This window comes from Mirounga angustirostris, unplaced genomic scaffold, assembly GCF_029215605.1.
Source record: "Mirounga angustirostris isolate CCGP_5_RB_7025 unplaced genomic scaffold, mMirAng1.0.hap1 SCAF_4, whole genome shotgun sequence".
NCBI classification, from domain to species: domain Eukaryota; kingdom Metazoa; phylum Chordata; class Mammalia; order Carnivora; family Phocidae; genus Mirounga; species Mirounga angustirostris.
In genome coordinates, this window is record NW_026991712.1 from 38,952,592 (window position 1) to 38,970,179 (window position 17,588).

Sequence of the window (17,588 nt, forward strand, 5' to 3'; positions counted from 1 at the left end):
GTGATAAGAAACTAGAGTGAGTGAAGGTAGAAAGGCCTTAATATATATTAACCTGTGGCAAGACTGGTGTTCAGAAGGACGTCTTACAATTACCTTTATTGAAAAATGGCCACGAAGAGCAGAAGTTCAAAATGGTAAAGTGGCATCTAGTGCTAGCACAGGGAAGGAGATGTTCTTAAGAGAGAATTCTACAGGTAAGAAGTTACCTCTCTACGCGTATATGGAAAATGTATAAAAAAAATGAACATGAGCACCCACACCCCTTCAGATTTCCTGGATATCTGTCACAAAGTTCACTTGTCTACTTATATACCCCAGAATTGGGAAGGTTAACAAAAAAAGGGGCCCAGAAGCATCTAAAGGGTTGATGAGATCAGAGGGTGTCACACTCAGGAGTAGACATTTTAACATTCCTTCCCTTAAGCCACATACTTTGAATGCTTATGGCAATGCTTACAGACAGTAATTGTTTGGGTTATCTTGTGGAGGCGGAGCCAAAGAGTGGAAAATGACCACGGTTGGTCAAAGGACTTGAATACTAATGTTGGCTCTGCTCTCCTTGCCTGGCGCTTTGCAGGTCCATGAACCCAATTCTTGGTGTGTTCATTTGCAGAACTTGTGACCATATACCTGTGCTAGCGAGTTATGAGCGCTGTGGGATGGGGAAGCAAGGCCAGGAAAATGATCTGCCCAGTGTCGGGCATACAGTAGGTGCTCAGTTAATGAAAGTGAAATCTGAAGCACATGTACATTTCATCAAAATATCCTTTTTGATGATGCGCTCCTAGATTTTACCTATCCTGGATTCCCTATTTGCCCTCAGAATGTTGGCAGGAGACAGACTGGGAAATGGGTTCCTTGCTTGAAGTAAAATTTTCTTGACAAAACACATTTTATTCTCAAGGACTTCTGAAAGAAAAAAAATCTCATGCGGTTTCTTGGAGACCGAGTGCTTCTCTATGTGAGCATGTTTTAAGGCACAGCGGAGTACAGAATCCTCTAGATTGGAATGGAATAGGGAGTAAGATCTGGTAAAACGTTGTCTACCCCTGCTTACTAATCCCGACAGATTCTTATTAATCCTGGCAAAGTCTTTTTGAAGTTTCACAAAGATCCTAATTTTACAGAATGAGAAGTTTTGCTGAGTCTCACCACTCCTCTTGCCCCTTCTCCCTTCCCCTGCCACAAGTCAATGATCCCATGGGCAATAACCCCCTTGTAATGAACCCAACACAAACGGGCCCAAGCACTGCACCTGGTATTAGCCTCCGCACTCAGCCTTTGTCCAGGAGAGGGCGTTGCCACCAAACGTGGCCTCCTGATTAGCCCCCTCGCAGCAAGTCACTCAGCTCAGGCCGTGCAATTCTCCTCATAATTAACCTCTCCTTTTACAGCTAATGGTTCTTACAGTGAGGCCTCTAACGTAGGGCAGCCCGTAATTCACCCTGAGGGTTTCTTTCCACGTATGAAACCAAAGCATTTTTAAAAAGAGTCTTTCTATGCACAGCAGCCACCTAAAAGTTGCTACGAACACTAATAGAAAACGCCTTTATCACTCTGAGGATAATTCCACTGGACCTAGGTATGATTTCCTGTTCTTCCCCTTCAGTTTTTTTTTTTTAAACAAAGAAGATCAAATTCATTTCCATGTAGGCGTGTTCGGTGATTATAAATGGTCTGCCCTGGCATTCCTGGGAATATCAGACTATGGGTTGCTGCTAGCTGGAATTTCAGAGAACTTTTTTTTTTTTTTGGAGAGAGAGAGGGAGAGATGGGGGAGGGGCAGAGGAAGAGAGAGAATCTTAAGCAGGCTCCACGCTCAGTGCATAGCCCGACGTGGGGCTCAATTTCACAACCCTGAGATCATGACCTGAGCCAAAATCAAGAGTCAGACACTTAACCGACTGGGCCACCCAGGTGCCCCGAATTTCAGAGAACTTCTAACCTGAGAATGATAGTGTCCTTAGGAAGCCTTCAAAGATAGTCTGTACTGCCCACTTGTGAGTTCAGGGCACATTTACTGAGGCTACAAAAACTAGAACCTTCTAAAGATAACCTGCTAAAAATAATTCCTACTGGAAAACCAAATAAATAAAAAAACCAAAAATAAATACCCAAATGAACAGAAAGTCCAAGATCCTGAACCAAGAAAGACAATGAGTGTGGCATCTACCGACTCTATTTGCAAGAGTGAGCAGTTGGGAGGTAATCATACTAAGGAAAGCTAACATTTATTACTGCTTGAGGCCATGCCAGACACTGTCCTAAGCACTTGATAATCGCTCCCTCACATAATCCTCAGGACAATCCTATAAGGTAGGTGGTATTAGTCCTATTTTACAGATGAGGGCTCTGAGATGAACACACAGGAAGCCAGAAAGTGTTGGCACGTGGCCATGAGCTGGCTCCTGGCCACGCTGCAGCCAAGTTCATATAGCTGCCCATGTAAAGATGTCCTCTGGGAGCCATCTTGGGTGAGCTGCTAATTTTCGGCTATATATAAGTGGCATCTGATGCTATATTTTCTATTGCACAGCATTATAGCTCCTTCTAAAACCACCTCTCCAGGCTGTTCTAGCTAAGCCTCTCCTCAACACAGTTAATTTCTAGATACCAATCCTATAGCCATGTCAAATCACAGGGTGACTAAGAGAATCATCCAATGAGCATGCACTGAGTTCTTGCAACGTATGGGGCTCTGAGACACAGAGATGGAAAAGCCAAAGTCCTTGGATTGAAGGATTTCATAATCTGGTGGTAGAGACAGACAAGTAAACAGACCATTCCAATACATGCAACAAATATTATTATAATAGGTACAAATAGCACTTCATTTGTACTAGGCACTGTTCTTAGCACATTTCATAGATTTTTCTCATTTAATCTTCACAGTAATCCCATGGGTAGCTGTGGTTAGCATTTTGCATATAAGGAAATGGAGGCACCGAGAGGCTATGATTTAGCCTTAAGTGGAAGAGATGGGATGCTGAGTCCAGGCAGTCTGGCCCCAGTCCTGCACTTTAAACCAGGCTGCTCTCTGACCTCCATCCTGATGGAGGCAAGCACGGAGGAACGTACCAGCACAGAGGAGGAACGCTGCCTCAGGCAGGGAGGCATCTTTCCAAATGAGGGGGTCCCAAGTTGGATGGAGTGATCTATAAAACCTACTAGTCCATGACTAGACAAGACATGGTTGGGGGGAAAATTAAGTGTGGTACAGGCACATTCTGGAGTATATATTGTAGTCAGGAGTGATGCACTGGCAACATGGCAGCATGGATATAGTTTATGAGCATAAGACGAAGTGGAAAAAGGAAGACACAGAATGGGACCTGTACCACCATGTCATATATGTAAATTTAAAATGCATACACAAGAAACAATGATACACATATATAAGAACATGTATAAATAAAATTATTCCTATCAAAGTAGAATGGTTGCCTTTGGGGATTAAGATGGAGTTCTAGTGGAGAAAGGGATAAGAGAAAATAAAGCAAGAGAAGCATCATGATGGTAGTGTACTGTGAAAGGAAGGGAATAAGTAAGTCAACCTTGGGTCCCTGAGACAAGAGGAGGGTGAGGAGAAGGAAGAGGAGAAGGAGGAGGAGGAAGAGGAAGATAAGGAGGAGGAGGAGGAGGAGGAGGAGGGTGAGGAGGAAGATGATTCTTATTAGTGTCTGTCAAGCACATACCCTCCCCAATGTCTATCACCCAGCCACCCCATCCCTCCCACCCCCCACCACTCCAGCAACCCTCAGTTTGTTTCCTGAGATTAAGAATTCCTCATAGCAGTGAGGTCATAGGATACATGTCTTTCTCTGATTGACTTATTTCGTTCCCATGCTGGTAAGTTCTATTTACCATTTCCTAATAGAATGTTTATGCAACTATTTTGAAAAGAGCCATTTTCAGTCCTCAGAAAAGTTGGCCAAGTCTTTATTGGAAATTCGAACCGGCATATAAAACAAATAAATGATTGACTTAATTTTTTTTTTAGAACAAAAGTACCTAGAAGAGAATGTGAAAGTCAATCAGGAGGGATGAACAAACAGAAAACCTTCTCTGACCTTTGGAAGTCAGAGAATAGTCAACAAACTGATTTAGGCAATTTCACTGCTTTGAAGGTTTCAAAGAAGACTGATTTCTGTTTGTTCTGCCACCATTTGGAAGTGCAAAGATCAAGGACATCAAAAGTGTTATCTGAGCTTTTGAATGTGTTTGTGAAATTGCCAATATGTCATTGAGGCATTTCTCAGAGATCTGCATTGTGGCACTTTTTATCTGTGTCAGTTTGGCAGGTGCCATCTGATCAAGTGAGTGGCCCTTCCGGCACACCAAATGCCTTCCAAACGCCTTCCAAAGGCATGCCAGAGAGAAAAGAAAACCAGCCATTTCCTGTGATTGGGAGTCAGAGTTAACCAAAGGGCCTATGATGACTTCCTGAGGATGTTTAGTTGGTCATTACTGTGGCTGACAGCTGGTGCATGAAGCTTGTAGTCTACACTTCATGAACAGCAGTATTAAATCTTCAGAATCACAAAGACGTCCAGTCACCCTCTGTAGTAAGTGCCACTTCAATAAAGTTTATCCGAGGGAGTCAGTCCAGGGCTGATATGGTACTCCCCATCGTCAGGGACCCATACTCCTTCCTGCTTGCTTCTCTGCTGTTTGTGACTTCCATTCTCCAGTTCACTTCATGGTCCAAGTCTGCTGCCGATGCTTCAGCCTTTCAGTAGGAAAGAGGATGGGAGGAGAAGAACATGCCCATCCCTGCTACCTCCCTTTAAGGAGACTTCCTGGAAGTTTCTTTAGAATTTAGTCCCAGGGCTACAACTACTTATTGGAGACTATAACCCAGTTAAAATTTAGGGGTCTGTTACCACAGAAAAGGTAAAAAGGATTTTAAAGGACAATTAGCTAGTTCTGCCCCATCATCCTTCAGGACTCAGTTCAAATGTCCCTTCTTTAGAGAGACCATCAGAGCCCATCCTGTCAATAGCAGGCCTTCCCTATTTATTCTTCATCACAGGACTTGTTCTACTTTTTATGTTCTTGCTCCTTCACTAGAACAAAGTTTCTTGAGTATAGGGACCTTATCTATCTTGCTCTTTACCTCCATACCCTAGTGCCTCACAGTGTGTGGTACATAGTAGAAACTTGATAAACATGTGGAATGAATGAACAAATCATGAATGAGCATCCTTAGCAGAGAAAACCAATGTGGTATTGAGGCTAAATATATAAGTTCTGGGGTTAGACAGCCTTGATTAAAATCTTGGCTCCACCTCTTATTAGTAATGTGACTGTGGGCAGTGCCTTAACTTGTCTAAGTTTTGGCTTCTTTATTTGTAAAAATGGAGGGGGTTGCTTTTGGGAGAATGAAATGAGTTAATGCATGTGAAATGTTTACCTCTCTGCCTCCTGGATAGCTAACAATAAAGGTTAGTCTTTATACATGACCATAAAAATAATTATAATTTTTGTTATTATTGGGACCTATCTAGTCCAAAGATTCAAAGGAGGCATCCCAGAGGAAGAGACCTTAGAGATGAGCCAAGGGGATAGGCAGGAATTGACTAGACAAAAAAAAAAAAAAATGGGTAAGGGAGAACATCCTAGGAAGAAACCACATATGCAGAGGTCTTGGGGCAGGAAGTGATATGTTAGAATTAGAAAAAAAGTCAATGGGGCCAGAGTGAAGAGAGGAAGCATAGTATGTAAACTGAGACTAGAAAGGAAGACAGGGTTAGAACATGCAGGACTTTGTATTATGAACTTTATCCTCAGTGCAAAGAGAAACTACTGAAGTGCTCTCAGCAGGGGAGTGCAGAATCAGATTTGTAATGTATATGTTGGGATTATTGCCCTTTAAAAAGTGGAAGAGACATGAGATCTCCAATGAGCACACACCAAGGAAAAACCACGTGAGTGCACATTGTGAAGGTGACTGTATACAAGCCAGGAAGACGGTCTTCACAAAGAGCTGAATCTGCCAGCACCTTGATCTTGGACTTCCCAGCATCCAGAACTGTGAGAAATAAATCTGTTATTTAAGCTACCAGTCTATGGTATTTTGTTAGAGCAGCCTGAGCTAAGACAACCTCCCTTATTTGTGGATTGGAAAACTTAATGCTGTTAAGATATTGATGCTACCCAAAGTGATCTACAGATGCAGTGCAGTTACTATCAAAATTTTAATAGTGTTTTTTTTACAGAGATAAAAAAAATCCATCCTAAAATTCATAGGGAATCTCAACGGACCCCAAACAGTCAAAACAGTTTTGAAAAAGAACAAAGTTGGAGGTCTTGCACTTACTGATTTCAAAACTTATAAAGTTAAGTAAATCAAAACAGTGTAGTACTGGCATAACGACAAACATATAGATCACTGGAATAGGAAAAAGAATCTGGAAACAAACCCTCCTTTATAGATGGTCAAATGATTTTGGACAAGGGTGCCCAGACTATTCAATGGAGAAAAGATAGTCTTTTCAACAAATGTTGTTGGAAAAACTGGGTATTCATATTCAAAAGAATAAAGTTGGACCCTTACATTACACCATATATAAAATGGACTCAAAATATAATAATGGAATATTATGCAGCCATCAAAAGGAATGAAATCTTGCCATTTGCAACGACGTGGATGGAACAGGAGGGTGTTACGCTGAGCAAAATAAGTCAATCAGAGAAAGATATGTATCATATGACCTCACTGATATGAGGAATTCTTAATCTCAGGAAACAAACTGAAGGTTGCTGGAGTGGTGGGGGGTGGGAGGGATGGGATGGCTGGGTGATGGACAGTGGGGAGGGTATGTGCTATAGTGAGCACTGTGAATTGTGTAAGACTGTTGAATCACAGACCTGTACCTCTGAAACAAATAATACATTATATGTTAAAAAAAAAAGAAGAAGATAGCAGGAAGGGAAAAATGAAGGGGGGGGAATCGGAAGGGGAGACAAACCATGAGAGACTACGGACTCTGAGAAATAAACTGAAGGTTGTAGAGGGGAGGGGGGTGGGGGGATGGGTTAGCCTGGTGATGGGTATTAAAGAGGGCACGTTCTGCATGGAGCACTGGGTGTTATACGCCAACAGTGAATCATGGAACACTACATCAAAAACTAATGATGTAATGTATGGTGATTAACATAACATAATTAAAAAAAACAAAAACAAAAAATAGAATTACCATGTGACCCAGAAATTCCACTTCTGGGTTTAAGCAGAATCTGGAAGAGATATTTATATACTAATGTTCATAGTGGTATTATTCACAATGGCTCCAAAGTGTAAAAAACCCAACTGTCTGTCAACATTGATGGATAAACACAATGTGGTATAAACATACAATGTAATATTATTCAGCCTTAAAAAGTAAGGAAATTCGGACACATCCTACAATGTGGATGAACCTTGAGGATGTTACACTAAGTGAAAATGCCAGTCACAGGACAAATATCGTATGATTTCACTTATATAAGGTACCTGGAGTACCCAGATTCATAGAGACAGAAAGTTGAAGGGTGGCTGCGGGGGCTGGGGGCCCTGGGGTAAAAGGATATTATTATTTAATTGGTACAGGGTTTCAGTTTTGTAAGATGAAAAGAATTCTGGAGATAGATGGTGATGATGGTTGCACAAAAATATGGATGTACTTAATATCACTGAACTGTATACTTAAAAATTGTTAAGATGGTAAATTTTGTGTTCTGTGTTTTACCACTATTAAAAATAATAAACAATAACTCCTGAATTAAAAAGAAATACAAATTATAATTCATGAATATCAAGATTTTAGATAAAAATAAAGTGAACATTTTTAATTTAAATTTTAAAATGTTCGTTAAATATTATTAATTTTACAAAAATAGAACAATTTGTAGTACTAACATAGACTGTCCATCTAGTTGCCAGTTTAAGTTATGGATATTAGATTTCAAAAGTGTTATGCCTAGATCAACAGATACTCAAATTTATGAGGAATACGCATTATTTAATATTGCAGATATGTCACCATGTACAACTGTTGTGAATGCCATGAGTACCTTCAGAACCACAAATTGGGACACGACGAGAATCAAGAAAAAATGCTCAACACTTCTGGGAAACAATAGCTCATTAGTGCCAGAATCTATTGCATTCATGCTGAGAAGAAAGATTTGAAAGGTTAATGAATTTGTCTTTTCTTCTTGAGTTATTTCTGCTCCTCAAGTCTTCGTGCTCTTAGGCAGTGTCTATGTTCACAACATTCAAATACAATCTTGTCTCAAATGCAACACCGGGGATCAGTGCTTCCTTGGAGCCTGCAAGTGGAGGCTCGGAGTCATGAGCCATGCTGTGTGAACTCTGAGCACCAGACCCCTGGTGAATGAAGCACCCATATATCACTCAATAAATTTATTGTTGGTGTGTGTTTGTGATATGTGGGGCCCTCTAAAAGCACAAGGCCCCCCTCTCTTGGGCCAAAGCATGGCACTGTGGAAGCCCCACTTGCTATTCCTTGAAATGAAAATGCACCATTAGACTCAATCTATCTACACAGTGAAGGCTAGAAGGTATGCTACCCAGAGAATTTGTTTGTCTGAGTGGGATATTCGGGTTTAAATTTTCTAGATGTCAGCCATATTTTATCAGCTCCATGACCTTGGAAAAGTTGTTGATGAGTTGTATATCCAGGTTTTCTCATATCTAAAATGGGGATTAAAATAAGACCTACATCATTGCATTGAGTGAAGGTGAAACGAGAAAATGCATATAAAGTTCTTAGCAGTACAGTTGGCCCAGGGAGGGTATTAGTGATAATGGTGATGATGATATGGATGGCAAGGCAGATCTTGAGGAAAATTCATGTTCCATTACAGTTTCTGGGATAGACTGGCTGATACTCAGAACTAAGAGAACTATTTGGATTAGTGTGTGACTTAATCATCAAGATCTGAGGCACAGCTAATGTTCTTTAAATCTGGAAAATAGAACAAGGCTTTCTGAGGTATCCGGCAACCTATAGATAGTTGTGTGGCTGCTTGAGCAGACCCAGAATGACCACCAATGAGATTAAGAACATCAGGTTCTCTGAAGAACTTGAGCACCCTTGGGATACGCTGCAAATATCTGAGTGTTTACTTGGCAAGTTTCAGGGCCACAGGGAGGCCTTAATGTCCAGGAAAGAGGTCTTTGCCTGAAGTTGAGTGATTGATTGATTGGAAGGCCTGTTTTATGAGAATTGAGTTCACCTATCTCATTTTGTGTACAAAATTCCATAACAATTGCTTTCCGCCATTTCTCTGCTGAACTGTGGACCATCTAAGGGAGAGAAAAGAAACAAAACAAAACAAAACAAAACTTCAAAGGTAATTTCTTTCCACTCCAAAAACAGTCTTGGGTTTTCTGGTTTAACAGAGAATTAAGAAGTAAGCATGCATCATTTATTTCTATGCAAAAAACATTCTTCACTTCAAACAGCAATTAGTGATAACATTTCTATCTCGTGTCATGATGAGATTTTTATGCTAATCATCACATAGCAGTAAATTAATCATTTGGGCATAGTTAGAGAGAATGTATATTTCATGAGACAGATATAGATATCAAGATCTGTTTGATATTTACTCAAGGTAAATGGGAAGCATCTCAAATTATTATGAAGGGAGCATACTAAGCAAATAGGACTGTGTGGCGATGAAATGTATGCAGCGTAGAAGCATGAGGATTTTCAAAACACTCTTGGTATCATTAGTGTAATTATTGTGAGGAAGGTGGAACACTCCGGGGAACCCAAACTCCAAATCATTCGCAGATGAATCAGAACCCTTGAAGCCACATCCTAACAATGTCAAGGGCAAAATCAGCAGTCGACCTCCTTTCCCTGAATCCCCTCCTTTTTCTGTTGCAGAATTCATCCTTTTCACATTTTACAATATTTAAATGGGTTTCTCTTCTCAATTTGCACTTAAGTCTACTCAGCCAAATGAATCAGAAAAGCAACTTGACCCTGAAGTCAAATTGGAAAGCTGCTGCATGCGCAGGAAAATAGGCCACCACTCAAATGATACACCATTTCTTAGCAGATGAACAATTCCTTTTACAACAATTTATGGAAAATAGGATAATTCTACTAAAAAATTCCTATAGCTCTAGTTATTCAATAGCATGTGCCAGGCTCCATGGCTGTCTGGTAGACCTAAGCAATTACGATGTGCAGGTTGTCATGAGTTTCTACTCATCTTCCTTCTTCCACCCTTCTATTTTTCCAACTCCCATGTACTTCTCCTATATTGTTGGTGCTACTGATAACCACACTCACCAATACACTCCCCTGCCTGCACATATTCACATTGTCTCCCAACCCAGCCCCTCTATACTCCTCCAGTAAGGGGACCAGTTAGGAAATGGTAGGGCCATTTCTGCTACCATTTGGCCCTACGTAATTCTTATTTTAATTTTTATTTTCTTTTTTTTTTTGCCCCCAGGGAAATAAACAACTCTCTGGGGAAAGGCAAGGAGATGTAATAAGATCCACTTCCTAAGAGCCATTTCTAGGATATGGGCAATGGGCTCTGATAATTCATAGATGCCATTTATTTTTAATCTCATTTTTGGGCAGTTCATGAAATCCCTGAGAATCCACATTCCCAAACTGGAATCAAATAGTGAGAAAAGAATGAATCAAAATGTACAAAACATAAAATGAATATGATTGTATACATTGGACAGAAATTACTGACCTAATACGCACTTGTGACCAAGCAGAGTAACAAGGACCAGACTTGTCTTTGGGTATTAACCAATTAAAAATCCAAATAAAATGTATGAAACAAGATAGTGGACATCAGGAAATGAGGACAATGGTGCCCAAGAGACAGAAAACAAATGAGGTGAGCTCCATTCTTCCCTGAGATTACTGCTTTAAGAGTTCCAGTTCCAGTTCAGAGAAGGGAAACCCAAGCAGAGCCCAGCCCACTGTGAGTTGAGGAGAGGGATCTGAATATTTCTGGAAGGCCAAGGTAGCTAGAGTTCGCAGGATACACTCTTAGGAGAGAGGCTCACAGAGTGAGAATGCTAGAGATCTGCAGAGGGTCTCCTCACCCCTCCCTCACTTGAATTCTGCAAGTTCTGATATGGAGGTGTTTTTGGGTGTGTGTGTGTGTATGTATGCTATTATTCAGTTGTAGAAAAAATTTTTTTAAATTTTATTTATTTATTTGAGACAGAATGAGAGAGAGAGAGAGAGCTCATGAGAGGGGGGAGGGTCAGAGGGAGAAGCAGGCTCCCCGCCGAGCAGGGAGCCCGATGCGGGACTCGATCCCGGGACTCCAGGATCATGACCTGAGCCGAAGGCAGTCGCTTAACTGATTGAGCCACCCAGGCGCCCCCAGTTGTAGAAATGTTTTAATTTCAATTATGATTTCTTCTGTGGCTCATGGGTCACTTAGTGGTCATTTTTTCATTAAGTCACTTATTTTCCAAACTTCTATTTTTTTAGTTGATTAGCCCATTGTGGTCACTGAATATGATAGTAAATTTATTGAGCCTTTTTTTTTTCTTACTCCATTTTTTTGGGAGATTGTTCTGTGGTTTTACATCCTACCTCTATTTTTTTGTGGTTACACTTGAAAACCTAAACTTTATATTTAACTTAGCAAAACCTAAAGTTAAACAGTATCTCTATTATCTTCTAGAGAAATACAAGGACCTTAGAACACTAATTCCTGTAACTTCCCTTTTTATTTATATGCTATTCTAGCCAAGCAACTTGTTCCTTTTCAAATTCTAGATTATTGTGTTATTTAATTTAGTTCATGTTTGTTTAAAATGTTTGCTACTTTCTTTGCTCTTAATTTCTATTGAGCTGCCAGGCTGAGGTGATCGATTAGTACAATTAGCCAAAATGATATTAACAATAATGCCTTTACTACTTACTGAGACAGTGTAAACAAGATGCAAATATAGACACCAGTTCCCCAATGTTCCATTTTCCCCCACAGAATGGTGCCAGGCAAGAGTCAGGTGAATCAGCACAGATGGAGGAGAATCTTAACTGCCAAAGAGCTCTGAACAAAAGACTCCTGCCATTTTATGAACTTGGGGTGGAGCCAGGGGGGAGAGAGGGTGGGGAAAGGGCCAGAGTGGAAAGAACTGAGTCACAGTAGACAAAAGTATCTTAGTCAAGATTCCCAAAAAGAAGGCCTCTGAATGGAGATGTTGGGCTTGGAATGCAGATATGTTTATAAGCATGGCTGGCCCAGAGGTCCTGAGTCCTTGACTGCAACTCCCTTCAGAAAACTATAATGCACCAGCTGTGTACCAAGTCTTGCATGAGGAGGATAGCTTTCCCCTGTGAGGCCTGCCAGGCAAAGTCCTTGTAATTGCCTTGTAGTTGGGCCTAAAAGATCACTGATCTTTCATGTGGAGCCAACACTCTTCATTTCTTGTCTTCACTCTAGGACATTTGAGTTTTGCCAGGAGTACACATTTTCACATTTCCTTTAGTGAAGGTCTGCTGGTGGTAAACTCTCTGTTTTTATTTGCCTGAAAATATCCTTCTTTTGTTCTCGTTCTTGAATGATACTTCCGAGCATAGAATTTTTAGGTTGACAAATTTGTCTCTTAGCATGTTGAAGATACCTTTCCAATGTCTTCTGACTTGCACTGTTGCTATTATTAAGAAGTTAGCTATTATTAATTGTTGCTCCTTTTAAAATAATTTATCTCTTTTCTCTTGGTTCAAAGATCTTCACTTTTGCGGTCTACAGTTTCTCTACAATATGTCTTAGTGTAGATTTCTTCTCATTTCTGCTGTTTGGGATTCACTGGACTTCTTGACTGTGTGAACTGATCTAATTCATTATTTCTGGAAGATTTTCATTTATTATTTCTTCTTATTCTCATGTTCTATATTATTTTTTCTCATTTATTATAATTCTTTGTCCTACTTTTTCTTTTTTGCAACCCTGATTAAATATATATTAGATGATCTAACTACCTTTCACATTTCTTAACCTTTCATTCATATTTTCCATATCTTTTTCATTCTGTGATAAATTCTCATTAGTTTCTTCACTATTCTTTTGGTTCATGAATTCTCTCATCTGCAGTTAAACTGGCCCTCTAATATTTTTTTAAAGATTTTATTTATTTATTTGACAGAAAGAGAGAGAGCGAGAGCAGGAACACAAGCAGGAGGAGTGTGAGAGGGAGAAGCAGGCTTCCCGCTGAGGAGGGAGTCCGATGCGGGGCTCGATCCCAGGAACCTGGGATCATGACCTGAGCCAAAGGCAGACGCTTAACAACTGAGCTGCTCAGGCGCCCAACTCTCTAATTTTTAAATTTCACTTCCAGTTGTCTATATTTCTTGAAGTTCTGTTTGTTGTTGTTATTTTTTTTTTACAATATGCCTGTTCACTTTTTATAGCCCTGTGCTCTCTCACTCAATTTTCAATCTCTTCTTTTACTTCCTTAAACATAATAGAGTTTAGAAAATTCTCAATCTAAAAATTCCAGTATCAGAGGACACTGCAGGTTAATTATGGTTTGTTTTTTTAGTTTGTTTTTGCTCAGAATGTTATGGGTCTTTCTTTTTGTTTTTTGTTTTTTTAGTTTTTTTTCTTTTGACTGTGAGTTCATATTATTGTTAACTTTATCTATGGGAATTTCTTCGGACCCTCCACTCAGCACTTATTCAATAATGGTAATTTTCTTTGCAGTCTTCAAATTTATTTTTAGTTCACCATAGTATTGAGGTATAATCCTTTGAGGTCTCAATTTTATTGGGGGGTCTCTAGTATCCTTAATATGGCAGGCTTTGGGATTTGTCTACAGTCCTCTGAACCCTGAAAAGCAGCGAAAATGGAAGTGTAGTTCACCACCTTCTGCAAATTTTCTCAAAGAGAAAGGTGGTTTAATGTTCTGTGTCTCCCTCTTGCTTCTTGCCTTCAGTTAATTTTTTGTCTAATATTCTTTACCTTTTAACCAGTTAACTCATACATTTAAGAAACCGTTTCTCAGATGGTATCCAGAATTTTTGGTTTTCAGTGTAAGCGTCAAAGTACCAGTTTGCTGCCTTGCCAGAAAGAAAGACATACTGTGTCTGTCAATCCTTTTAATTATTACCATTAATAAAACTGATACTTTGTCTTCTCCTTCTGGAAATTCAATTACATGTATGTTAGGTCCCTTGATACCCAATGACATGTATATTAGACCACATACATATTAGATCGCAACTCTTGGAAGCTCCATTCTGGTGCTTGTTTGTTTTCCTTCACTATTTCTTCCCTTCCTGTTTTAGTTTGGGCAATTTTTATCGACCTATATTCAAGTTCATCCATTCTTTCCTCAGCCTTGTTCAGTCTGCTAAAACACCCAACTAGGAAATGCTTCATCTCTGACACTATATTTTTTATTTTGGCATTGACATTTGACTCTTTTATAGTGTTCATCTCTCTGTTGAAATTCTTCTGTTCATACATGTAGTTCTAGATCTTTAATGTATCAATTGCAGTTATGTCAGAGTCCCCTCTGATAGTTCCAGGTCATCTTTTAGTCTGGCTCTCTTACTTGCTTTAACTCTTGACAATGCATTTATTTTTTTCTTGCAGTTTTTAAAATTTTTTTTTTTAATTAAATACTGGACATTGTGTGTGGAAGAATAGTAGGTATTGTTCCCAGAGTGGACGAGGATCAATGTTTTTGCTCTATTGGGTCCTATAAGTATTATTTAGCCTCACTGGGCCTCAACTCCATTAACAGCAAAATGGGAATAAGCTCCAACTTCATAGAAATATTGTGTGAAATATATAAAACATAAATGTCAAATATTACTATCACTTGCCTGGTGATAGACCTTAGTCATTACGTTTAACAAGGCAACTAGATTATACACACTTGATTTTTATCTTCAAATGGTGACATCTTTTTTTCCTGTTAATTAAAAAAAATTCACATTTCATTTTAAAAATTCTAATGAGATGAAAATGTACAAATTAGAAAGCCAAGTGCCTCCACACATTCAACTAAGACCATACTACAATTGCGTAGTCCTCAACTCCTTCAATAAATAACATGAAAATTGGTATCACTGCATTTGATTTAATGTTCATCAATACACACATAAAACCCAGAGATCTTCCAAATATTTATCCAGTATTTACTTTCAAAGTAGAAACAATAATTTTTCAGGTGGTATAAATAAAGGTCCTCACTGTGATCCCTACCATATTTTGACTCTATGTGGGGGTGAGGATCATTTCGTCCTCTAGAAACAGAGAATTTGGAAAGTATCAAGAAGGATGGTAACAGAAAGTATGAGAAAGTACTGTGCTTTGAAAATGGATCAGGTGAGAAGAAAGTGTTAGTTGAAGAGGGACTTCCTGAAGCTGCAGACCCAGCATTCCTGGCCAGAAAGGACGAAAGTGCTTTCTTTCCTGTTCTTGCTAAGACCTGGGCAGCATTTCCTCCATGTCCGCGATGACGTAAGAGACAACAGCCCAAACAGCAGCAGCCACGTTCATCTGCTTTGGATCCATGACAGTCATGGTGTCTCCATGGGAGTGATGGAAGGAGAAATATTTATAGAGGTCATCAAGTAGACTGGCTCCTGGGGAGAAAAGAGGAAGAATTCTTAGTGAAGTATTTCAACAGAGATTGCTGAATAGCTGCTCAGAAACCATTGCTGCTCTTCCCTGCTTCATTCTTCCTGCTCCTACTATGCAGGCTGCAGGGGCAAAATCATTACTTTCCCAGGCTCTCTGGCAGCAAGAAATGGCCAAGTGAGTACCATTCTTACTACTAGGATAGGAGTGGCAGGCTGTGGGAAAGTTCTAGGAAAGCCTTTACTTTGCTGACAAGAGTCAGGAAATGCCCTAGTGCTGCATAAAAGTAGATGAAAAGTTTGGAGCTGCATGGGGTAATAAAGTCCCCACACTAAAAATGGCCAAGTGGAAAGACACGAGGAGCCTGGATTTCGAAAACACTGCTAGCCCACTGAATAGGCTCTACATTGCCTACTTCTGGGCTATCTGCCACGTTAAAGAAGATAAAACTTTATTTAAGGAACTGATAGAAATGTCTTATTTATTTATAAAAAGATAATATCTGCTTTTGTATCTGCAAGAGTGCAAATTATGTACCTTCCTGGATTCAAAAGAAAGCCCATACTCTTTTGCTGAAGTTTTTTTGCTCAAATCATTCATATACTTCCCATGAAATTTCCCAACAACCTCTAAGGGCATCAGCAGGCACCTCTGCCCCACTTAAGAGCTTTCTTCTTTCTCTAGGGAAGCTTTTCTCTAGCTTCCACCATGGACCACAGCCTTGGGGAGTCTTTGCCCTCCGTTAGTCATCCTTCAAAACCTCCTGGGCCCAGTCTGTGGATTCCAACTGCAGTTCTTTATCCTCTGGCCTTATTTATTTATGTGTGGTGTTATTGTGAACTACACATACATAAGATTGAAGAGAACACAAATGCATATCAGGATGGGTGACAATATAAAAAGTATGCATATGTCCACAAGCCACTGCAAGAAAGATACTACCAGTACTTTTGAAGCCCATTTTATGAGTTCCCCCACCCCTTGTTGAAACTTTCCTCCCTCCAGAGGTACCCCCTTTCCCATTCTGCTCGTGTGTTAATCACTCCTTGATTTTTAAAAAATTAGTTTTACCATATATTTATATGGCATTACAAACAAACAAACAAACAAATAAATAGTTTAATACTGTCTGCCTTTGAAACACATACACCAGATATATTTCTGTGACTTGGTTTTTCCACTCAGCGTGTCTAGCTGTGGTATTTTCATTTTTTTTATTGCTGTACATTATTTCATTGAATTTATTTATCCATTTTCCTGATGATGGACATTTAGGTTGTTTCCAGTTTTCTGTTATTATATGTTGTTATCAGCATTCATTAGCATCTAAATAAAGGAATGGACATGCTGGGTTATAGAGTAGGTGTGTGTTTAATTTTATCGTGTAATTCCAAAATGTTGCCCTTTTCAGTGTGCACTTCTGCTGTCAGTATATGAGTCTTCCTCTTGTTTCACAAGAGCACTTGCTCTTGTCAAGCTAATATTTGCTAATCTGGTGGGTATGAAATATTATCTCATTATGGTTTTAACTTTAACTTTTAAAATTATTAATGAGATTGAGCATGTTTTCATATATGCATTTTTTTGTCATTTGTTTGCTCTTTTGTAGAATACTTGCTCATGCCTTTTGCCCATTTTTCAATTGATTTGTCTTTTCTTATTGATTTGTAGGAATTCTTAAAATATTTTAGATACTAGGAATAAGAAGTGTCTTAATTACTACTAGTAGCTTAATTACTACTGCTTTCTATTTCTTGTAATTGGGCAGAGCAAATTCCCCCACCTTCTCTTTCCTCCTCTTCAGGAATGTCTTACTATTCTTAACTGATCTTTCAGATGAAGTTTGGAATCATTTTAAAATTGTACAAAAAATATTTTTGGATTTTGATGGAAATTGTGTAAATCTAAATGTCAATTTGGGGAGAATTCACATCTTTATATTAGGCTATTGTGTTCTTATCCATGAAAATGGCATATTGATATTTCCT

At 39.3% G+C, this 17,588-nt stretch overlaps 1 protein-coding gene across 4 annotated transcripts in view; it reads right to left on the reverse strand.

The window, feature by feature from the left end:
• Positions 1-6,926: 6,926 nt before the first annotated feature.
• Positions 6,927-17,588, reverse strand: part of CPQ (carboxypeptidase Q) — a 458,753-nt gene continuing 448,091 nt past the window's right edge. For all 4 annotated transcript variants that reach the window (XM_045896198.3, XM_054512535.2, XM_054512537.2 and 1 more), the window contains exon 8: positions 6,927-15,605. In XM_045896198.3, the coding sequence (XP_045752154.1) occupies positions 15,442-15,605 (164 nt within the window). In that variant the 3' untranslated portion in view covers positions 6,927-15,441. The remainder of the gene's footprint in view (positions 15,606-17,588) is intronic.